The 25,747-nt window shown below is 39.8% G+C and overlaps 1 protein-coding gene across 1 annotated transcript in view; it reads left to right on the top strand.

Annotated features, from left to right (window-relative positions):
- Positions 1-25,747, top strand: part of LOC126092652 (dynein axonemal heavy chain 1-like) — an 894,951-nt gene that overhangs the window by 85,345 nt on the left and 783,859 nt on the right. Inside the window, exon 8 of the mRNA XM_049908374.1 lies at positions 15,514-15,694. Coding sequence (XP_049764331.1) covers positions 15,514-15,694 — 181 coding nt within the window. The remainder of the gene's footprint in view (positions 1-15,513; positions 15,695-25,747) is intronic.

The following is a 25,747-nucleotide window of genomic DNA, read 5'->3' as shown; positions in this document are numbered from 1 at the left end:
TCACACTACAATAAATGACAGTTAGCAGCCTGATGCTGACCGCGTGAAACTGAGCTATGACCACAAATATTACACACTAACTATATTGCAGAAAAAGAGAAGGTGTCAAAACTCAAATGAGTTTCAAGGACTTCAGATAATAACTATAAAATGACAGATCACTTGATATACAAGATAAACTCCTGATTTGAGCAACACAATTGTACTTACAAAATTTTGACATAATCCAATTACAATATTTTCACCTGATCATACTAATATGAACTTGCAACTATAGTATAAATTATTAAACTTTATAAATGATGTGGTCTTGTAACATTAAACTGAATGTTCTTGCTGTGCTGGTACCGCAAACGGCTGAAAGAAAGGGAAAACTACAGCCGTAATTTTCCCTGAGGGCATGCAGCTTTACTGTGTGGTTAAATGATGATGTCGTCCTCTTGGGGAAAATATTCTGGAGGTACAATAGTCCCCCCGGATCTCTGGGTAGGGACTACTCAGGAGGACACCATTATCAGGAGGAACAAAACTGGCGTTCTATAAATCAGTGCGTTAAATGTCAGTTCCCTTAATCGGGTATATAGGTTAGAAAATTTAAAAAGGGAAATCCATAGGTTAAAGTTATAGTGGGAATTAGTGAAGTTTGGTGGCAGGAGGAACAAGACTCTGGTCAGGTGAATACAGGGTTATAAATGCAAAATCAAATAGGGGTATTGCAGGAATAGGTTTAGTAATGAATAAAAAAAATAGGAGTGCAGGTAAGCTACTATGAACAACATTGTGAACGCATTATTGTAGCCAAGGTAGACATGAAGCCCATGCCTACCACAGCAGTACAAGTTTATATGTTGACTAGATCTGCAGAAGATGAAGATATTGAAGAAATGTATGATACAACAAAAGAAATTATTCAGATAGTGAAGGGAGACAAAAATTTAATAGACATGGGGGACTGGAATTTGATAGTAGGAAATGTAAGAGAAGGGAAAGTAGTAGATGAATATGGAATAGGGGTAAGGAATGAAAGAGGAAGCTGTCTGGTAGAATTTTGCACAGAGAATAACTTAATCATAGCTAACACTTAGTTTAAGAATCGTAAAAGAAGGTTGTATGTGGAGGAGATGCCTGGAGACACTGGAAGGTTTCAGATAGATTATATAATGGTAAGACAGAGATTTAGGAACCAGCTGTTAAAGTGTAAGACATTTCCAGGGGCAGATGTGGACTCGACCACAATTTATTGGTTAAGAACTGTAGGTTAAAAACAAAGAAACTGCAGAAAGGTATAAATTTAAGAAGACAGGATCCTGATAAACTGAAAGAACCAGAAGTTGTAAAGAGTTTCAGAGAGAGCATTAGGGAACGATTGACAAGAATGGGGGGAAAGAAATACAGAAAAAGAAGAATGAGTAGCTTTGAGAGACGAAATGGTGAAGGCAGCGGAGGATCAAGTAGGTAAAAAAATGAGAGCTAGAAGAAATCTGTGGGTAACAGAAGAGATACTGAATTTAATTGACGAAAGGAGAAAATATAAAAATGCGGTAAATGAAGCAGGCAAAAAGGAATACAAATGTCTCAAAAATGAGATTGACAGGAAGTGCAAAATGGCTAAGCAGGGATGGCTAGAGAAAAAATGTAGGGATGCAGAGGCATCTATCACTAGGGGTAAGACTGATACTGCCTACAGGAAAGTTAAAAAGACCTTCAGAGAAAAGAGAACCAATTGCATGAATATCAGGAGCGCAGATGGAAAACCATTTCTAAGCAAAGTAGGGAAGGCAGAGAGGTGGAAGGAGTATATAAGAGGGTGTATACAAGGCCAATGAAAATGGAAGGGGACGTGGATGAAGATGAAATGGGACATATGATACTGCGTAAAGCACTGAAAGACCTAAGTCAAAACAAGGCCCGAGGAGTTGACAACTTTCCATTAGAACTACTGATAGCCTTGGGAGAACCAACCTTGACAGAACTCTTACCATCTGTTGAGCAAGATGTATGAGAGAGGCGAAATACCCTCAGACTTCAAGAAGAATATAATAATACTAATCCCAAAGAAAGCAAGTGTTGACAGGTGTGAAAATTACTATCAGTTTCATAAGTCACAGCTGTAAAATACTAACACGAATTCTTTACGGATGAATGGAAAAACTGGTAGTAGCCAACCTCTGAGAAGATCAGTTTGGATTCCGTAGAAATGTTGGAATGTGAGGCAATACTGACCAAACGAATTATCTTGGAAGATATATTAAGGAAAGGCATTATGATATTTGTAGGCTTAGAGAAAGCTTTTGACAATGTTGAGTGGAATACTGTCTTTGAAATTTTGAAGGTGAAAGTGGTAAAATGCAGGGAGTGAAAGGCTATTTACAATTTGTACAGGAACCAGATGGCAGTTATGAGTTGAGGCGCATGAAAGGGAAGCAGTGGTTGGGAAGGGAGTGAGACAGGGTTGTAGCCTGTTGCCGATGTTATTCAATCTGTATATTGAGCAAGAAGTAAGGGAAACAAAAGAAAATTTTGGAGTAGGAATTAAAATCCATGGAGAAGAAATGAAGACTTTGAGGTTTGCCGATGACATTGTAATTCTTTTGGAGACAGCAAAGGACCTGGAAGAGCAGTTGAGCTGAATGGACAATGTCTTGAAGGGAGGATAACAAAAGAAAAATGAGGATAATGGAATGTAGTCGAGTTAGCTCGGGTGATGCTGAGAGAATTAGATTAGCAAATGAGACACTTAAAGTAGTAAATGAGTGTTGCTATTTGGGGAGTAAAATAACCGATGATGGTTGGAGTAGAGAGGATGTAAAATGTATACAGGCAATGTCAAGGAAAGTGTTTCTGAAGATGAGAAATTTGTAAACATCGAGTCTAGATTTAGTGTCAGGAAGTATTTTTCTGAACGTATTTGTGTGGAGTGTAGCCATGTATGGAAGTGAAACATGGACAATAAATAGTTTGGACAAGAAGAGAATAGAAGCTTTCGAAATGTGGTGTTACAGAAGGATGGAAATGATCATATGGCATCAGTGGCTGGGAATTTCCAGCGGGAAGTTTGGCCGCCATGTGCAAGTCTTATTGAGTGTGACTTCACATCTGCCGACTTGACAATGGGGTTGAAATGATGATGAGGACAGCACAACACTCAGTGCCTGAGGGTAAAAAATCTCCCGCCCCAGCCGGGAATCGAACCTGGGCCCCCATGCGGGGCATTCCAACGCACTGACTTTTCAGCTAATGGGGTGCACTGCAGAATAATGCTGAAGATTTTGATGAGTAGATCATGTAACCAATGAGGAGGTACTGAACAGACCTGGGGAGAAGAGGAATTTGTGGCACAACTTAACTAGAAGAAGGGATTGGTTGGTGGGGCATGTTCTGAGGCATCAAGGGATTTCCAGCTTAGTATTGGAGGCAGCGTGGAGGGTAAAAATTATTGAGGGAGACCAAGAGATGAATACACTAAGTAGATTCAAAAGGATGTAGTTTCCAGTAGTTACTTGGAGGTGAAGAAGCTTGCACAGGATAGAGTAGCATGGAGAGCTGCATCAAACCAGTCTCTGGACTGAAGACCGCAACAACTACAACAACAAATGATGTATTCCTAAGTTCAATGCAGTTAACAGATTGTAAAAAATAATAGAACTGTACTTATATTCAGTTAGTGAACAACTCTTAAAATTAAAAGCCTAGGTGCACAGAATATCATTAATGACAGGCACACAGCCATTTCAAAATGGTGTATACCTATAGTAATCGATTTACTGTAATATAAGGCTCTCAGTTCAGTCAGATAGTTCAAAAAACAGTTATGACAGCTTGGAACTAAAGAGTAAATTTCTGTAACTAACAGTCTCCATGTACCTTGCCATTGGTGGGGAGCTTGCGTGCCTCAACGATACAGATAGCCGTACCGTAGGTGCAACCACAATGGGGGGGTATCTGTTGAGAGGCCAGACAAACATGTGGTTCCTGAAGAGTGGCAGCAGCCTTTTCAGTAGTTGCAGGGGCAACAGTCTGGATGATTCACTGACCTGGCCTTGTAACAGTAACGAAAATGGCCTTGCTGTTCTGGTACTGTGAACAGCTGAAAGCTAGGGGAAACAACAGCCGTAATTTTTCCCGAGGGCATGCAGCTTTACTGTATGATTAAATGAGGTAAAATAGTCCCCAGTTCGGATCTCCGGGTGGGGACTACTCAAGAGGACGTTGTTATCAGGAGAAAGAAAACTGGCGTTTTACGGATCGGAGCGTGGAATGTCAGATCCCTTAATCAGGCAGGTAGGTTAGAAAATTTAAAAAGGGAAATGGATAGGTTAAAGTTAGATATAGTGGGAATTAGTGAAGTTCGGTGTCAGGAGGAACAAGACTTTTGGTCAGGTGAATACAGGGTTATAAATACAAAATCAAATGGGGGTAATGCAGGAGTAGGTTTAGTAATGAATAATAAAAATAGGTGTACGGGTAAGCTACTACAAACAGCATAGTGAACGCATTATTGTGGCCGAGATAGACACGAAGCCCACGACTACTACAGTAGTACAAGTTTATATGCCAACTATCTCTGCAGATGATGAAGAAATTGATGAAATGTATGATGAGATAAAAGAAATTATTCAGGTAGTGAAGGGAAACGAAAATTTAATAGTCATGGGTAACTGGAATTCAAGAGTAGGAAAAGGGAGAGAAGGAAAAATAGTAGGTGAATATGGATTGGGGGTAAGAAATGAAAGAGGAAGCCGTCTGATAGAATTTTGCACAGAGCATAACTTAATCATAGCTAACACTCATTTCAAGAATCATGAAAGAAGGTTGTATATATGGAAGAACCCTGGAGATACTGACAGGTTTCAGATAGATTATATAATGGTAAGACATAGATTTAGGAACCAGGTTTTAAATTGTAAGACATTTCCAGGTGCAGTTGGGGGACTCTGACCACAATCTATTGGTTATGAACTGTAGATTAAAACTGAATAAACTGCAAAAAGGTGGGAATTTAAGGAGATGGGACCTGGATAAACTGAAAGAACCAGAGGTTGTACAGAGTTTCAGGGAGAGCATAAGAGAACAATTGACAGGAATGGGGAAAAGAAATACAGTAGAAGAAGAATGGGTAGCTTTGAGGGATTAAATAGTGAAGGCAGCAGAGGATCAAATAGGTAAAAAGACAAGGGCTGGTATAAACCCTTCGGTAACAGAAGAAATAATGAATTTGGTTGATGAAAGGAGAAAATATAAAAATGCAGTAAATGAAGCAGGCAAAAAGGAATACAAACGTCTCAAAAATGAAATCGATAGGAAGCGCAAAATGGCTAAGCAGGGATGGCTAGAGGACAAATGTAAGGATGTAGAGGCTTATCTCAGTAGGGGTAAGATAGATACTGCCTACAAGAAAATTAAAGAGACCTTTGGAGAAAAGAGAACCCCTTGCATGAATATCAAGAGCTCAGATGGAAACCCAGTTCTAAGCAAAGAAGGGAAAGCAGAAAGGTGGGAGGAGTATATAGACGGTCTATACAAGGGAGATGTACTTGAGGACAATATTATGGAAATGGGAGAGGATGTAGATGAAGATGAAATGGGAGATATGATACTGCGTGGAGAGTTTGACAGAGTGCTGAAAGATCTGTGTCGAAACAAAGCCCCCGGAGTGACAACATTCCATTAGAACTACTGACAGCCTTGGGAGAGCCAGTCCTAACAAAATTCTACCATTTGGTGAGCAAGATGTATGAGACAGGCGAAATACCCTCATACTTCAAGAAGAATATAATAATTCCAATCCCAAAGAAAGCAGGTGTTGAAAGATGTGAAAATTACCGAACAATCTGTTTAATAAGCCACAGCAGCAAAATACTAATGCAAATTTGCAAATTCTTTACAGACAAATGGAAAAACTGGTAGAAGCCAACCTCGGGGAAGATCAGATTGGATTCCGTAGAAATGCTGGAACACGTGAGGCAATACTGACCCTACGACTTATCTTAGAAGAAAGATTAAGGAAAGGCAAACCTATGTTTGTAGCATTTGTAGACTTAGAGAAAGCTTTTGACAATGTTGATTGGAATACTCTCTTTCAAATTCTGAAGGTGGCAGGGGTAAAATACAGGGAGCAAAAGGCTATTTACAATTTGTACAGAAAGCAGATGGCAGTTATAAGAGCCGAGGGGTATGAAGGGCAAGCAGTGGTTGGGAAGGGAGTGAGACAGGGTTGTAGCCTCTCCCCAATGTTTTTCAGTCTGTATATTGAGCAAGCAAGAAAGGAAACAAAAGAAAAGTTCGGAGTAGGTATTAAAATCCATGGAGAAGAAATAAAAACTTTGAGGTTCGCTGATGACATTGTAATTATGTCAGAGACAGCAAGGGATTTGGAAGAGCAGTTGAACGGAATGGACAGTGTCTTGAAAGGGGGGTTTAAGATGAACATCAACAAAAGCAAAACGAGTATAATGGAATGTAGTCAAATTAAGTCGGGTGATACTGAGGGAATTAGATTAGGAAATGAGACACTTAAAGTAGTAAAGGAGTTTTGCTATTTGGGGAGCAAAAGAACTGATGATGGTTGAAGTAGAGAGGATATAAAATGTAGACTGGCAATGGGATGGAATGCGTTTCTGAAGAAGAGAAATTTGTTAACATAGAGTATTGATTTAAGTGTTAGGAAGTCGTTTCTGAAAGTATTTGTATGGAGTGTAGCCATGTATGGAAGTGAAACATGGACGATAAACAGTTTGGACAGGAAGAGAATAGAAGCTTTCGAAATGTGGTGCTACAGAAGAATGCTGAAGATTAGATGGGTAGATCACGTAACTAATGAGGAGGTATTGAATAAAATTGGGGAGAAGAGGAGTTTGTAGCACAACTTGACTAGAAGAAGGGATCGGTTGGTAGGACATGTTCTGAGACATCGAGGGATCACCAATTTAGTATTGGAGGGCAGCGTGGAGGGTAAAAATCATAGAGGGAGACCAAGAGATGAATACACTAAACAGATTCAGAAGGATGTAGGTTGCAGTAGGTACTGGGAGATGAAGAGCTTGCACAGGATAGAGTAGCATGGAGAGCTGCATCAGACCAGTCTCAGGACTGAAGACCATAACAACAACAACAACAGTCCCCATGGTACACAGAGATTGGTCAGCATGGTTATAATTACAATTGACTAACTTAAGCAGGAAAACAAATTAAATACTTGTCTCCATATAACAACACACAGGTACAAGTCCCACTATAGAGTTGCTGCTCTGTACATTTTTTAAAATATCAGTCATGAGTATGGCCTTTATAATGAATTTTTACAGAGCAGAATATTTATATAAAAATACCTGAAACATGAATTTGTCATCACAAGCTACCCACATGTGTGAGACATAGAGGAAGGCACTTACACACCAAACAAGGATAAAATTAGTGGTACTTGTTACATACAGTAGCTACTGATTTAAAACTTAATAAATGATGAACAACTTGAGCTCACAATACTGTTCAAAATTGGTCAGGATTGTTAACTCATTACTTGGATTTTAGCTGTAACCAGGGTGCAGGAACAGTATAATAAGCACAATAATTCCCATCGGTTTCTGGAGAACCCAGAAAAAGAGAGCCAGTGCACCATAACAGAGCCCTCAAGACCACCTGGAAGTAATATTGTGGCCACAGACTACCAGAGTGTAGAAGAATTGACAATACTTTCATAATAGTCTTCCACAATGTCATCAGGTCATTGCAGGATCCACAAAAGATTCCATGCCACAGAATTTCAGATTACTGTGCTGCCCCTTGACTTGTTCTACAGGGGCTGACAGAGCCTTTCATGATACACATGCCTCTAGCAGTTGCATTTGTCCCACACTATTACTGAAGTGCCAGCCACAGCTGACTGCTCTGGCCCAAGCCATCGCACTTAGTGTCACTTATGACACCTCATGGGCAGCCACCACATGACCCAGGTGCTGCAATCCAAGTCTCTCCAGTGGCAACTTGGATGCACCCAAATAGTCTCCTGCTCACTGCACAAGAAACGCTTGTGATGAGAAGTTTCAAGAGAACAATGAAACTGACAGAGGTGGTAGAAGGCGCAGTGTAACCATAGCAAAAAACAAATTTCTACACTCTATCCAAGGGTCATCGTCAGTGTGTTCTATGCATTCCTTTCACCTACAGTATTTCTTGAGGCAACACATATGACGTGTTGTTCACTTTCTTCATGATTCTCCCTGTTCGATTAGAGGCAGGCCAATATTCAGCTATTGAGAATTGTTCTATATCATTCCTCTGTAGCATTTCTTTCCACTCTCTTGAAATAAACTGTTGATGATTGTCAGTCAGAAACTGTTTATGCTTGCATACATTTGTGAAGTAATGGTTATCCAGTTTTGCAGACATCCCCTTTTCTTGCTCCCTCAGCATGTACTACTTGTCATACTTTGAACTCACCTCTAATACCACCATTGGCTGCATTAAATTTCCACAAGATTTCTGTAAAGGACCAAGTAAATCTATGGCCCAATATCATTAATGCCTTTTGATATTGTTTGGTGCATAGACCCTTGGTGTCTTAACAGGTGCTGCCTTTGCCTTCAGGCATATGTCACATGTGTGGAGGATCTTACGAATGTTTCTGTGGATTTCCAAAAAATAGAGACACTCAGCATTTGTTTGCACCAAAATGGTCATTTCTAGAATTCATGGACTGCAACAGGTATTCAATTTTGTGTTCCAGAATACAATATCCAAGCCTGTGTTAACTCATTCAGGTGCTGACAGATTGTTTGATGAATCAGATAGTATTTCCGCTGCACAACTGTACTTTAATGTTCTTCAGTTGCAGATGCTCAATCTCCCATGATATTCTTAAGTACCTTTGTCAGGTATGATTTATATGGCACTTCCAGTATCAAATTAATGTAGTGTTCTGGCTTCCAGGACATTAGATAACCCTAAATTGCTAATGTGCAAAATCAGCACCCATCTAGGAAGGTAGCTGTGGCGTAATTTGCTTTCCAGAAGAAAATAATGTCTTACCACCCATTACAACCATAGTGACCCTGAATGCTAAATAGTATCTAAATTTGGTGAATCCCTACAGGATTGCAGGTGCCTCTCTTTCATTTACGGTGTACTGCCACCCCCACTTGGTCAGACACATGCACCTACTCATAGACATGATAGGTCTTATGTTACTGTAGTCAGACTCATTTATTGGTATGGATATACACACGGTCCAAAATGCAAACTATCTCAGGCCATGGTGTTTTTCCCATGTTGGGCTTCCGATTAAACTGCCATCTGCATACATTGTCACCTTAGTAATTAACTGTTTGCCAAGTCCTTTTTTTGTTGATCTTATGAAAGCTGAGGTGGAAATATTGAAACCAAACAGTAGCGTACAGTATTTGTTGCTGCTTCCAGTGTACTAAAATGTTGTGTGCTATCTGGAATCCTTGTGAAATGGTACTTGCTAGTATCCAGACCTCAAGTCACAAAACACTTTCACCCCATGGAACTTCTGGAATAAGTCTTCTAAGTTTTTATGTCTGTCTCACTGTGGAGTTAATATCTTAGTCACTGTGTGTGCATTTAGAATGATTTTGCTTTTTTGCCACAAATAATGGGTTTATACTGGCTAGTATACTGTTTCCCCAAGAAAGTAATTAAATCTAATTATAAGAAACTATGCAAAAAACCTTGGCTTACTAAAGGAATGAAAAATCTTGTAACCACAAAAGGGAACTGTATCTAACAACAAGAAAGAGTAATGACCCAGAAACAACCAAATATTATAAAAACTACTGTGCTACATTAAGTAAGGTAATTAAAAAGTCCAGAAGCATGTGCATCATGTCTGAGATTAATACCTCTGATAACAAAATCAAAACAATTTGGAATATTTTTACAAGGGAGACAGGACAACCAAGAGTACAGGATGACGGCATCACCATCAAAGCGAATAGAAACTTGATAAACAACAAGCAGGAGGTTGAAAACATTTTGAATAATCATTTTTTAAATGTTGTAGAGAAAATAGGATCTAAATGTTCATTAGAAGAATCAAGGCAGTTAATGGAAGAGGCCTTATCCACACAATTTGATACAATTGAAATTCCACCCACCTCTCCACCTGAAATTAGGAAGATGATAAACTCTCTCAAGAGTAAAAGCTCACATGGGATTGATGGCATTTCCAGCAGGATAATAAAAGCTTGTTCCAAAGAAATAAATGGGATTCTCAGCCACATACGTAATAGCTCTCTGAAGCAGGGTATTTTCCCAGATAGACTGAAGTATGCCATTGTTATACCACTGCATAAAAAAGGGGATACATCTGATGTCAACAACTACCGCCCAATCTCTCTTCTGACTGCCTTATCCAAAATTCTTGAAAAAGTAATGTATTGTAGAGTAGCTTCACACCTTTGTAAAAATAAAGTTTTAACAAAATGTCAGTTTGGTTTCCAGAAGGGTTTTTCAACAGAAAATGCTATATATACTTTCACTAATGAAATATTAAATGCTCTGAGTAACTGGAAGTCACCCGTTGGGATTTTTTGTGATCTATCAAAGGCTTTTGATTGTGTAAATCATGGAATACTTCTAGATAAGCTCAAGTACTGTGGTATGAATGGGACAGTGCTCAAATGGTTTAAATCATACCTAACTGGAAGAGTGCAGAAAGTTGAGATAAACAGTTCACATAATATGCAAAAAACTGGTGATTTCTCAAACTGGGGAACAATCAAGAATGGGGTGCCGCAAGGTTCGGTCTTGGGTCCTCTGCTGTTCTTAATATATATTAATGACTTGCCATTCTATATTCACGAAGATGCAAAGCTGGTACTTTTTGCCGATGATACAAGTATAGATATCACACCCGACAGACAAGAATTCACTGGTGAAATTGTAAATGATGTTTTTCAGAAAATCATTAAGTGGTTCTCTGCAAATGGGCTCTCATTAAACTTTGACAAAACACAGTATATACAGTTCCACACAATAAATAGAATGACCCCATTAATAAATATAGACTTCAATCATAAATCGGTAGCTAAGGTAGAATATTCAAAATTTCTAGGTGTATGCATTGATGAGGGGTTGAACTGAAAAAAAAAACACACTGAGGATCTGCTGAAACGTTTGAGTTCAGCTACTTATGCTATTAGGGTCATTGCAAATTTTGGTGATATATATCTGAGTAAATTAGCTTACCACGCCTATTTTCATTCTCTGCTTTCGTATGGCATCATATTCTGGGGTAACTCATCATTGAGTAAAAGAGTGTTCATTGCACAAAAGCATGTAATCAGAATAATAGCTTGGAGCTCATCCAAGATCATCCTGCAGACACTTATTTAAAGAGCTAGAAATCTTCACTGTAGCCTCACAATATATATATTCACTTATGAAATTTGTTATTAACAATCCGAACGAATTCAAAAGTAATAGCAGTGTACATGGCTACAAAACTAGGAGAAAGGATGATCTTCACTACTCAAGGTTAAATCTAACTTTGGCTCAGAAGGGGGTAAATTATGTTGCCACAAAGGTCTTTGGTCACTTACCTAATAACATCAAAAGTCTGACAGATAGCCATATAGCATTTAAAAGGAAATTAAAAGAATTTCTTAATGGTAACTCCTCCTACTCTATTGAGTGTCATGTAATATTTTGTCTAATGTAATATCTTGTATAGACACCTTTTATTAACCTGACACGTTCCACATCATTACGAAGTGTCATATTCATGATCTGTGGAACAAGTACTAATCTAATCTAATCTAATCCAATCTAGTTGACCGTTCGATACTTCCTATCTGTAGTGTCTTTTGAATTTCCTCATACACTGCTCCACATTTGACTGTTAGATTGGATATGGCCTTACCAAAAAGGCCCATACTGTCTTGGCCTCAATGTATGGAAAGCTACTGTCCCCACACCCTCCATCCAACAGTTTTCTGACCCCTCGGTCCTGTCACCTCTTTCCAATTCACGCCCGCACCCTACTGTGTGACACACTGGTCTTTTCCCCTTCTCTGCTCCTCTCCTTTTTCACTCCCCTCACAGCCTCCTGACATTGTGTCTGGCAGCCTTATCGTGCCTCCTGTCTAGTCCTTGCATGCTCCACCAGAGTCTCTCTCTCCATCTGTACACTGCTGTCTCTGCCCCTCCTCCATCCCTGTTGTACCCATTCAACAGACCAGCCCATTGGTCAACCAACAGAGAACATGCTGAAGTCTCATGCATGTAATAGCACAAAATAGAAATATGTTATTGATTATTGATTCACAGAAGATTATAGGATCATAATGGAAAGAGTGCCAGACTCTTGACTGATAATAATTTGTAATAAGTGAAGTCCAGTTAGCTAAAAGATAAATAACCCAAAGAGCACCATCACAATGCATGCAATGAAATTTTATAACAAATTATTTGAGTGGCTGAATTAAGCATTCAAGGTGGTCAATCAGAAAGAGATCAGCCGAGAGAACGGTTTGCAGGGCATTGATTAAAATGAGAGATCACTTCTGTGGCAGACTTTGACGCTCACAAAACCCATTTTCTTAAGTGTTGATCGTCATCTGAGACCTTATGAACTATGAATGATTGAAATGATAGAGAAGAATTCCCGTGCACCATATGGAAGTGGAATAGTTATGGAGGAGATGATTCTGGTATCTTATGTACTATTCACCATACAACATATAGTGGTGTGTAAAGTATAGATTTAAATGAAGAAGCCTTTGAGAGAGAATTCAAACCTACTGTTATGGACTTCATCTCGGAACGTTGGCGGTGGAGTGATAGTGCTCAGTATTTCTGATTTGGACCTCCATGTTACTACGTGCCTAAATTGCTGCTACTGCATAAGAGCTGTGCACTCACAGACTTGCTTAGTTAGCAGAAGAACACTGAAGAAACATCTGACTCAGTAAGTAGATACAGGCAAAAAAAAGCACTGTGCAGTATCTATTGTTTTACTCCAAAGTTTTGGGAGCTTGTGTTCAAATAAGTGTGTAGAAACATATAACTTCCTCTAACTTCTGTGTTACATAATTTCTTTGAGTTTAAAATTAAAGAAACGTTAATATACTGAGACTTACTGTCATTTTTCCCATACACTATATGCAAATGGAATAGTTAGGGAGGGTACGATTGTGGTATCCTGTATACCGTTCACCATACATCACGCAATGGTCTGTAAAGTATAGCTTTAAATGAAGGAGACCTCTGGGAGAGTATTCAAAGCTCCTGCTGTGGACTTCATGTAGGGATGTTGTTGATGGGGTGACAGTGCTCAGTATTTTCATTTTGGACCTCCCAAGTTGCTACATGCCTAAATTGCTGCTACTGAATAAATACTTGACATCACAGCTACTGCAGATGAGACTTGATACTTGGCAATTGCACAAGTAGGCATGAATTAAGTTAGCTTACAATGTTCTGAATAAATATCTCAAAATCTTAGTAAATTAATGTACCTATGCAAAGTGTCCCTAAGAAGTACAAGTAACGTGGAAAGTTTTATCAAGTGTTAATTAATGTAAAATTCAATATACACCATATAGCAGAGATGCTGAGTCGCAGATAGGCACAACGCAAAGTATTGTGACTCACCGATCAATCAAAGTGCCGCCGCGCAATTACACGCGTCCTCTACATGCGGCGCTGGCTGCCAGCCATGCAGCAGCCGCGCCACTGAAGTATGGAAGTGTCAGAATATGTCCATATTATAATGTTTAAATCAAATAATATTCGCTAGCTTTTTACTTAATATTTAAGATGTTTTTTATTCCAGTTTTTGATCACAATATGAATTCTTTAGACGATGACTGGCTTCAGTCTGTAATGACCATCCTCAGGTCTATAATGTACAAATATATACACCTATTGAGCAGTGTGTCTTTCAACATAATACAGCAATATGTATCGCAATATACTATCATACAACCAGGGAAATGTACAGAAAATACGATAAAACATACCTTTTTTACACCATGTCCTAAAGTGATAAGGCCATAATGGCATCGTCAAAACATATAAATATAATCAGCGTAGCATCGTCATATAGATCTAAAATAAGGTGTAGAATAGACCGCATCGTCCACAGAGTCATTATTGCAACTGGCTACTGAAGTACAGTAGCTACCAGAAATTTGTTTGCCTACATCCTCCCTAGATGTCGCTACTGTCGGCTTAGATGTAGTCATCATTTACGCAAAGAACATAATCTGATAAAAACACATTATGTAAAATGCATGGAGCATACTTTTAAAATTGATAACTATTATAGAAACCAATTGTGATACATTAAAAGAGGAATACAGTTGCCCGTATAAAATTATTAAAAGGAAATATATGAATAGAATAGGACCGATCCTTTTCATGGTGAATTTACGGTCAACAATTAATATACATATTACATTGCCTGTAGCAACCTATAAATTGCCTATGGAAGATAAAATGTCTATATGACAGCTGAAAAAAGGACAGATCAATGAGCAGCGCCCTCTGTTGGGTCGGCCGCCAGCATGTTATTTAGGCGCACACCGATCTTAAGAACTTAACCACAAGAGGGTTTTACGTACAACATTATATGTCTCCCACAGAAAACTTTTAAACAACATATTAACACTCAATAAATAAAATTATGTAGTCTGGTTAAACATTCAATGAGTAGGTAGGACATAATCAATTACAGGATTAGTGCAATTAATGTATGGAAGTAAGGCAAATGTCTACTGTTCTTGACATAAATCGTCAAGTAAGGCTAGGTATAAATACACGAGGCATTACTTGGTTATCGTAGTACGTTATCAAACAAAGCAAAGTAGGCATTGGGCACAAAATCGCTTTGTCCATTGAGCACCTTAGTGGGCTCATGCTATTTCGCTTTGTAGATCTCCAACTCCTCCAACAAGTCAAGAGTGTGACCCTTCTCTGCCCTGTGTAGAATAAGCATACAACTCTCGATATTGCCTAGGGTGTGGCCGGTTTCTGCCAATTGCATTCCCAATGCAGTTTTGTTATGTGCCTGCAAATGCTCCCTGAACCTAACCAGGAAATGGTGTAACAAAGGTACGTTTTTCTGTATTTTCTGTACATTTCCCTGGTTGTATGATAGTATATTGTGATACATATTGCTCTATTATGTTGAAAGACACACTGCTAACAAGGTGTATATATTTGTATATTATAGATTTGAGGATGGTCATTATGGACTGAAACTGCTCATCGTCTAAAGAATTCATATTGTGTTCAAAGACTGGAATAAATAACATTTGACAGTATTGGATCACTGTTTGTATAGGTGACCATGTCGCAGTTGGTGACACTTAATATTTATTATTAACCACAGATTTTTTTGTGTCAGTAAGCATGAGATTATAATCCTGATGTCCAAAGTTTTATAGTTGATAAACAGTATCTTTTAGAGTGTCCACCAAATTTAGAATTCCATCTTATGATTGTTGATTAAATTGAGTAGATTTCTCAGTTTGACTTCTATTGTTGTAGGCTCACGAACTGGCTGTGGAAGTTAGACGTATGTGGAAAGCAATGAAAGAGACTCAGGAACATGGCCAGCTATTGAATCAGAGACAAAGGCTCTTTGGTGATCCTATAACTCCTTTTGATGCACTTGTGAGGCTCATTAAGGAATCTGAACCATACAGAAATATGTGGCTTGCAACATCAGGTATCTTTTGTCTGTAATGCGTAATGTAATATAATGTTTAAATAAGTTACACATTCTTTAAGTACAAATGCACTTGGTCATTTCTTTTTATAATAGGTATGTTTCGTGGTGAATTATGTTTAGCAATTTAGCAACAATTTTATGTTCTCTAAATACATATTTTATGACATAAATTATGAGCTCTAATAGCTTAATATTTAACATTAAACTGCATTCATTTATGATACAAATTTTTTACAAAAGAATAGTGAAGAATGGAAAAGAATATGAAGAATGATAAGTAATAGCTAAACTCATGGCAATTAACACGAAATGGTTTAAACTAATGTATTATTCTTTATTTTATGCAAATACTATTTCTGGGATTGTCAACTCATTTTGAGGAGGGGGTGGGGGTGGACAATTTTAATGTGAGGACACTTCCAAGCAGTATTAGTAGCTGATGAAATGATGACAGACAGTTATCAAGGCCTTAGTGATAATTGGCTGTTAATAATGTGGAAGAACTGGTAATAGGAGGAGATACAAGTAGATACCTTCATATAATTCTAAAGTTAAAAAATACAGAATTGTAGAGGATAAGATATTTAGAGAATGATTTTGATGAGGGACACCAGAGACAATGGAAGAAATAAAGTGAGAAAGAGGGAGGCGCAAAAAGTGGTTGTAGAGGCAAAGAGAAAGTTGATGAATAAATGGACCACAATGGTGGAACAAGATAATAAAAGATATAAAAGCTACTGTATGGAACGAGTAGACATAGGATAAGAGGTATAAATGGCAGAGAATAAAATAATCATTGATAAGGATAGAAATGAGGTGGTAGAGGAGGAGGAGGAGAAAGTTAAAGAGATATCGAGGACATATTTGATGATTTGCTGCATCCACATGGAACAGTGGAGGAAGCTAGAGATGTAGAAGAGATTGTGGAACGGAAATATGGAGAGATATAATGTGACAGAAGTCTGCTGTACAGAGTTATGAATGTTATGTGCAAGAAAGTGAGAATTCCAGAAAGCTCGAAAGAGGGAATAACAGTCCAGTTTTCAAGAAAGAAAGACAAAATATTTTAAAAAAAACTATGGGATTGTCATGCTTAAGTGCTACTGTGCAAAGCTATTTTTGAGAAGACTGGAGGAATGAACAAGGATAACAAGGTAAGAGCAACTTAGGAAAGTATAGCTTCAGGCCAGGACAGTGCATAGTAGATCCCCTTTTTGCAGTTAGACAGATGCTGGAACACCACTGTGTATAAAGGAGTGACATACTGATGGTTATCTGTTATTTAGGGAAGCACACAAAACTGTGTCCAGATTTAAAGTATAGTGGGAACTGAGAAGAAAAGGGTCAGGGGAGGAGCATAGTTTTCTACTGTCACATTCACCCCCCCTCCCCCCCTCAAATCCCCCCACCAAATATGACTCACCATCACCAATTATAATGTGCCATGAGTGACAAGTATTCCAATAATGATAACTAAATACTTTTTTTTGCATCAGTGCTTAGTTCATCATATTAGCATAACTTACAAGAAATGCCGTTCACAGCATTTGAAAACCATTTGTCTGAAAATTTGAGAATCACATGTGTCACACAATCGATTTCACAACTATAATAGCAACTGACTATCACGGCATGGACATCAGGATACTTTACACAATATAAATTCATAGATTGCGGTCTCTATAATCAGTACTTCATTTAACTCCAAGATGTGAACACAGGTCTACAAACTGTGGCTGTGCAAACATTCAGTGAGATTAATGCTGCTTCTTCTGTTGCCTATGCCTTCATGTGGGAGGTCAGTCTTTATGTTGGTTTTTTTTTTCTTCTTAGTGTATGGTCTTTCTGCTTTGTGTTGCCTTAAGCCGCGTACACACTGCCACTGGAAACATGTTTCTGCCGGAAACATTGTTTTCTGCGATGTTTCGCAAATGTTTCCGACTTTGTTTCTGGTCTCTGTTACTGTCCACACTGGCGGCAAACATTTCTCGTGTGTTCATGCCGTCTGCAGTGCCCCTTGTGTTATTGTGTTCGTATCGTCAGCTGCTGCGTTACGTCTGGTGTCGAAGAAACAATAATGATATGTGGAGCTGCATTATTAATGCTAGAAGGTTTACACAAACAAAATGAAAGGCGTCCTCGTCGTTGGTGGAGAAAAACATTCTATAGAAGAACTGGCGGAAATAACCTGCTACGTGAGCTGAGTATGGAAGATGGCTCCCAATAGTCGAAATGTGGTTAAGATTGAGTGCCTGTAGAGACTAGGCTTCCATCCAGGTGCAGTTGGTTGGTTGGTTGGTTAAAGGATTAAAGGGACCTATGGCTCATGTACATCGTCCAAGAACTGCAGCAGCCGATAGCCGAACCAGTTCGAGTCATATGCAGTTTCTGCACCACTACCAGATGGTCTGCTGGCAATAATTTTTCTTTTCTCGCGCCTGTACGCAACCACAAGCGATCGTATTTTCTTCTCAACACTTCCCTTGTCCGTGCCAAAAGCTGCTGCAATTTTTGCAAGTGCATCGTGTTTTTTAACGGTATTTTTGTAATCCTTGCTCCGGACGTTCCATAAACAATCCTCCCCCTGGTACATTGCAATTAAATCGACAATTTGTTGCCTTGACCACTCCATTATTCTACAAAAACAAAACAAAAACGATAGTAAACAGAACACCGCTAAAAAGTTGACGACACACACACACATACGCTAGCGCGGTGCAGCGGTGACAAGTGGTAGCTAGCCGGAAACATTGTTTCCTTTGATCTGTACCGACACTGCTACGGATAGATATTTCTGTGTTTCCAAACATGTTTCGAAACATGTTTCCAAATGGTGTCCACATCAAGCTACCGGAAACATGTTTTGAAAACATGTTTCAGTCTCAGTGTGTACGCGGCTTTACACAACTGCCTGTGCTTTTCCAGTTCTAGATTTGTGCTCTGTGTCAGGTTTGTTGACAGCAGGCACTGAATAAGTACCCTCTATGTGAAATCTTCTGTGCAGATGATCATGCCAGAAACCATCTGACTTCGGGTAACCCACAGGTTGCAAGTCCATCCATTTGCAAGACTGTCACACAAGCAACTGAAAAGCATCCTGTATTAAACACCCATGTAGCTTGTAATTCCTAGAATTCCTTACTATTTTTCACACTGCTTTATTCTCCAAAAATTAGCAGATAAATTTGGATTTTTTTATGCACTATATAAATGCTAGATGCTTTTCTTTAGGAGGGAGTGGTGAGGGGAGGGGACAGCGGACAACAGGTCATGACACTCATGGCCCCTTTCCTCCCAGATCTATGTCTGCTGAGAATGAAAGAATTGAACTAGTGAAGCATAATTTGCATGAGAGTGGGAAGAAAGAGATCAGAATGGTGGAAGCAGAGAAATGATCCAAACTAAGGAAGCACACATCTCCATTACTTTCCATAATGTCGATTGGTGAAATAATAACACAAGTAGCAAGAGAGGCAAGATGGCAGCAACACTTGTTGCTGATAATTTGATGTGGCTAAACAATGAGGGAAAAGCACAGAAGTAATTTGATCTTTGGGAAGAAGTTTTCCAAGCGTATGGAATAAAATTGACAGCAGAGAAGTGTGAGCTGGTATTGAGCCTACAGTGTTTAGCAACAGACTTCCCTATAAAAAATTTTGGTTCCTCTGTGGCCTCACATGTGGGATAATTCTAAATCATGTTGTGAACTGGACTGACAAAATAATCTAAGCCCCAATGTGTGCACTGTGCACCCACTTGCTGCTGAGAAATCAAGTTAAACACTAACTTCATAATCTCGTGTCCTGAAGAAAGAGCTCCTCATTTTTTCAGGTTTAAACACAGAGCTTCCACACATTCTAGTCTTTCCAATTCCCAACATGCAATTCCATCTTACTATACTATCCCCACTGCTTCTGTTAGCTTGGTTCCCACTGTCCCACTGGCTGCCACTATCGATTCAACTTACTAAGCTGCTCAGTTTTACCGATGTGCATTACATTACATAGTAATACAGCTTAAGAATTAAATGTCCAACATCAGTGAGAGTGTTCATACTCCTTGTTGGATTTCCTTATGGGTTATCTCCTGAGTCATCTTTGGTATTACAGGAGGATCCATCTCACCCTGGGGTCTGGGTAATTTGGCTCTTCTCTTTAATATTCCCCAACCTATCCCTATCCCTCTTTTCTACCTAAGTAAAGATTAGTCCCAAAAACAAGAAGAGTATAATATACTTTTTCGAGTGTCTATCAGTAATTCTAAACATTTCACCTCATGAATGTAAGTATTGGCCAGCAGTTCAATCTTTCAACTTAATTGGCATGTAATATGTTGGGTGTATGACCTTCTTACTTTAAATCTTTTCCTTCACAGTTCTCATAAAGTTAACGCCTTGTCTTGCATGTTTACTTACCTTTTTGTCATTTCTTCCATTTTCCTAAGTTATACTCCCAGGTACTTGAAAGATTCCACTGATCACAGCTAATGCCCACTAACTATCATGTTTTCTGTAGATCTATTCCTTTTACCTGTTTCACCAGCAAACATTTCTTTGCAGTAAATTCCCAAAGATGTAATTACTTCTGTACTTCTAGGTCATTGTCTGCCTACATCAAGTTAATGAGAAAGTAAATGTATGGTGCAAGATCAGTGGTGATCTTATGAAGTATATTGTTGTACAAGGAGATATTACTGTATATTATCATTCTTAATAAAGAACCCTACATTCCAAAAAGAAGTTCTATGTACTGACTTGGCAGAAAATCCTGAGAAATTTTGGTCTTATGTCAAAGTGGTAGGTGGACAGTTACAATGTCCTAGATTCAAACAAGTTTTGCTGTAGAATTCCTTGTAGTTGAAATGCAGCTATGGATTCCAGGTTTGCAATCTGCAGTATTAATGACAACAGATCCTAAGTACTCGAAGCAACTGATGACCACAGTTCTTGTGATGTCTGGTCTGTTGTCATTAGGGTGATCTACAATCGTCACTTTGGTCTTTGTGTTGTTGATTTTGAGACCATATTCACTACTTCATTCGGGCTACTTTTGCATGAAGGTTTCCAGTTGATGTTCATTTTGCATTTATCGGAGTGTCATTGCATACCTGAGATTGTTAATTTCTCTGCCACTTACGACAGAGCCACCATACCAATCTTCAAGAACCTCCCTCATAATGTGCTCACTACATGCATTTAACAGTAATGGAGAGAGAATGAAACCGTGTCTGACACTGTAATTAATTGAAAAGATATCTGAGAGAGTGTCATTAATTCTTCTGGTGCTGTGTTTGAAAAGTACAGTCTCCGGATCAGATAGACAAGGTGTCTTGGTGTACCCATTGTGATGAAGAGTGTCCACAGCTTTGAGCATTTCATCTTGTCGAAAGCTTACTTTTAATCCACAAAGCACATGAATATTTTGATATTATATTCCCTTGCCTTCTCTATGGACTGCTGGATGTTTAGGATCTGCTCAGGGATTCTAAAGTCTGAAATAAATGCAGTTTGTTCATGTGATATTTGTGGAAGCGAGAAGGTTTCAGCCTCTCATTCAGTATAGTGAATGTGATTTTATGGGAATGGGAGGGCTATAGTTTGATAGTTTGTGCAGTCAAGTGGAGAACTTTGCTTTGACAGTGGTATGAAAATGGAGTGGCACCATTAATTTTGCCAATTATTATTATTAATATCATCATCATCATCATCATCACCAAATGTACTACTGGGAGATCAGTACAGACCTGTAGCAATTGGAAGCACTTAGTTTTCTACAGCAAACTTTATTGCTGATATTCAAAATTTTATACATTAGATGCTGGAATGAAGTCTAGTTGTGTGAGCAGCAAATGGTCATACAGTATGTGATACATCCCCATCCTACCTTTTACACTGCCAGATAAAAAGTACACCCCTGTGTAATGCAGAATTAACCACTAGATGTCATGAGAGATGGATCCACCATCACAAAGGAAGGAAGGAAGATAAGGGTTTTACATCCTGTCCACAATGAGGTCATTAGAGATGGAACACAAACTCAGATTGTTTCATGTATGTGGAAGGATATCAGCCATGCTCTTTCAGAGGAGCCACCCTGGAATTTGCCTAGTGCAACTTAGGAAAGTTATGGAAAACATAAATGTAGATGGCTGGACACAGATTTGAACATTTGTCCTTCCAAATGCAAGTACAGTGTGCTAACTAATGTGCTGCCTCACTCAGTTCCACCAGTATAAAAGGAGACAGGAAGTATTGCGTTGTCAGTAGATAAGCAGTATCAACAGAGTGGGTTGGTCAGGACAGCTCAGTGACTTACAACCCGGACTAATCATTGAATGTCACCTGAATAACGAGTTAATCAGAAGCATTTTGGCACCTCTAAATCTGCTCAGGTTGACAGTTGGTGATGTGATTGTGAATTGAAAACATAAGGAAACAACCATAGTTAAACCTAGACTAGGCAGAACTCTTGTATTCTTCGACAAGAACTGTTGAACAATTTGGAGGGTGGTTGTAAAAAATCGCATGAAATGAACAGAAGTAATCACTTGTTAGTTCCAAAGTACTACCAGCAATCCAGCTAGCACAGGGAAGGTGCATAGAGAGTTAAAAAGAATGGGACACGATGGTTGAGTAACTACTCATAAACCGTACATTTCCATTGTCAGTGTTAAGCGATGCTTGAAGTTGCATAAAGAATGGTGCCACTGGACAGTGGATGATTAGAAATTAGTTAATTTGGAGTGATAAGTCACTCTCTACACTATGGCAATGCGGTGGACATGTTTGGGTTTGGTGAATGCCTGGAGAACATTACTTGCCATCATGTGTAGAGGATGGATAGGATGTGTGACTGCTGTGTACGGACGCAGGAGGAGCTGGCCACGGATCGCGAACAGCTGAACGTATTGATGGCCATGGTCAGCCGTCTTCAGGCTGCTGCCTAGGAGTGTAGTGGCAGTGGGGAGTCTGGTGCGTCGCATGGTACACCCCAGGTGTTACATGCTTCACCCACTGTCCCTGCTGTCGAGACCTCTTCGCGGGTACCGGGCGCGGTTGGGTCACCCTCTCCCCAAGGGGAGTGGCGGGTTCAGCGGCATTCACGGCGCACGTGGTGGAGGGTAAATGTGGAGGCTGGCCGTGCGGCATCGCCTGCTCTGCCTGTGAGTGGACATGTGGCTGCGCCTTCAACAAGGTCCGAGAGGACACACGGGGGGAGGGGTTTATTAGTTATTGGGAGCTCCAACGTTAGGCGAGTGATGGAGCCCCTTAGGGAAATAGTGGAAAGGTCGGGGAAGAACGCCAGTGTTCACTCTGTCTGCTTGCTGGGGGTCTCATCCGAGATGTGGAGCAGGCCCTGCCGGCGGCGATAGAGAGCACTGGGTGTTCATGTCGGCACCAATGACTCCTGCCGTCTGGGTTCAGAGGTCATCCTCAGTTCGTATAGGCGGTTGGTGGAATTGGTGAAGGCGGAAAGTCTCGCTCACGGGGTGGAATCAGAGCTAACTATTTGTAGCATTGTTCCCAGAACCGATCGCGGTCCTCTGGTTTGGAGCCGAGTGGAAGGCTTAAACCAGAGGCTCAGACGATTCTGCGGAGATCTGGGGTGCAAATTTCTCGACCTCTGCTATCGGGTGGAGAAATGTAGGGTCCCCATGAATAGGTCAGGCATGCACTACATGCCGGAAGCGGCTACAAGGGTAGCGGAGTATGTGTGGAGTGCACATGGGGGTTTTTTAGGTTAGAGAATTCCCTCCCTAGGCCCGACAAGATGCCTCCTGAGAGGCGGTAAGGTAGGAGTAGGCAAAATGCAACAGGGAATAACAATATTAATGTGCTAATAGTAAACTGCAGGAGGGTCTATAGAAATGTCCCAGAACTGCTCTCATTAATAAACAGTCACAACGCCCAAATAGTACTAGGGACAGAAAGTTGGCTGAAACCAGACTTAAACAGTAATGAAATCCTAAACTCAGATTGGAATGTATACCGCAGAGACAGGCTGGACAGTGAAGGGGGACGCGTGTTTATAGCGATAAGAAGTGCAATTGTATTGAAGGAAATTGACGGAGATCCGAAATGTGAAATGATTTGGGTGAAGGTCACGGTTAAAGCAGGCTCAGACATGGTAATTGGATGTCTCTATAGGCCCCCTGGCTCAGCAGCTGTTGTGGCTGAGCACCTGAAGGATAATTTGGAAAATATTTCGAGTAGATTTCCCCACCATGTTATAGTTCTGGGTGGAGATTTTAATTTGCCGGATATAGACTGGGAGGCTCAAACGTTCATAACGGGTGGCAGGGACAAAGAATCCAGTGAAATTTTTTTAAGTGCTTTATCTGAAAACTACCTTGAGCAGTTAAACAGAGAACCGACTTGTGGCGATAACACATTAGACCACCGTCTGGTGACAAACAGACCCGAACTATTTGAAACAGTTAACGCAGAACAGGGAATCAGCAATCATAAAGCGGTTACGGCATCGATGATTTCAGCCGTAAATAGAAATATTAAAAAAGGTAGGAAGATTTTTCTGTGTAGCAAAAGTGACAGAAAGCAGATTACAGAGTACCTGACTGCTCAACACAAAAGTTTTGTCTCAAGTACAGATAGTGTTTAGGATCAGTGGACAAAGTTCAAAACCATCATACAATATGCGTTAGATGAGTATGTGCCAAGCAAGATCATAAGAGATGAAAAAGAGCCACTGTGGTACAACAACTGAGTTAGAAAACTGCTGCAGAAGCAAAGGGAACTTCACAGCAAACATAAACATAGCCAAAGCCTTGCAGACAAACAAAAATTATGCAAAGCGAAATGTAGTATGAGGAGGGCTATGCGAGAGGCGTTCAATGAATTCGAAAATAAAGTTCTATGTACTGACTTGGCAGAAAATCCTGAGAAATTTTGGTCTTATGTCAAAGCGGCAGGTGGATCAAAACAAAATGTCCAGACACTCTGTGACCAAAATGGTACTGAAACAGAGGATGACAGACTAAAGGCCGAAATACTAAATGTGTTTTTCCAAAGCTGTTTCACAGAGGAAGACTGCACTGTAGTTCCTTCTCTAGATTGTCGTACAGATGACAAAATGGTAGATATCGAAATAGACGACAGAGGGATAGAGAAACAATTTAAATCGCTCAAAAGAGGAAAGGCCACTGGACCTGATGGGATACCAGTTCGATTTTACACAGAGTACGCGAAGGAACTTGCCTCCCTTCTTGCAGCGGTGAACCGTGGGTCTCTAGAATTGCGTAGCATTCCAAAGGATTGGAAAAGGGCACAGGTCAGCCCTGTTTTCAAGAAGGGACGTTGAACAGATGTGCAGAACTATAGACCTATATCTCTAACGTCGATCAGTTGTAGAATTTTGGAACATGTATTATGTTCGAGTATAATGACTTTTCTGGAGACTACAAATCTACTCTGTAGGAATCAGCATGGGTTTCGAAAAAGACGGTCTTGTGAAACCCAGCTCGTGCTATTCGTCCACGAGACTCAGAGAGCCATAGACACGGGTTCACAGGTAGATTCCACAAGGCGTTCGATACAGTTCCCCACAGTCGTTTAATGAACAAAGTAAGAGCATATGGACTATCAGAACAATTGTGTGATTGGATTGAAGAGTTCCTAGATAACAGAACGCAGTAAGAGTGATTTCAGGTGTGCCACAGGGAAGTGTCATAGGACCGTTGCTATTCACAATATACATAAATGACCTTGTGGATGACATTGGAAGTTCACTGAGGCTTTTTGCAGATGATGCTGTGGTATATTGAGAGGTTGTAACAATGGAAAATTGTACTGAAATGCAGGAGGATCTGCAGCGAATTGACACATGGTGCAGGGAATGGCAATTGAATCTCAATGTAGACAAGTGTAATGTGCTGCGAATACATCGAAAGATAGATCCCTTATCATTTAGCTACAAAATAGCAGGTCAGCAACTGGAAGCAGTTAATTCCATAAATTATCTGGGAGTACACATTAGGAGTGATTTAAAATGGAATGATCATATAAAGTTGATTGTCGGTAAAGCAGATGCCAGA

Source organism: Schistocerca cancellata, chromosome 7 (assembly GCF_023864275.1).
Source record: "Schistocerca cancellata isolate TAMUIC-IGC-003103 chromosome 7, iqSchCanc2.1, whole genome shotgun sequence".
NCBI lineage: Eukaryota > Metazoa > Arthropoda > Insecta > Orthoptera > Acrididae > Schistocerca > Schistocerca cancellata.
This window is presented reverse-complemented; position numbering and strand designations above follow the sequence as displayed.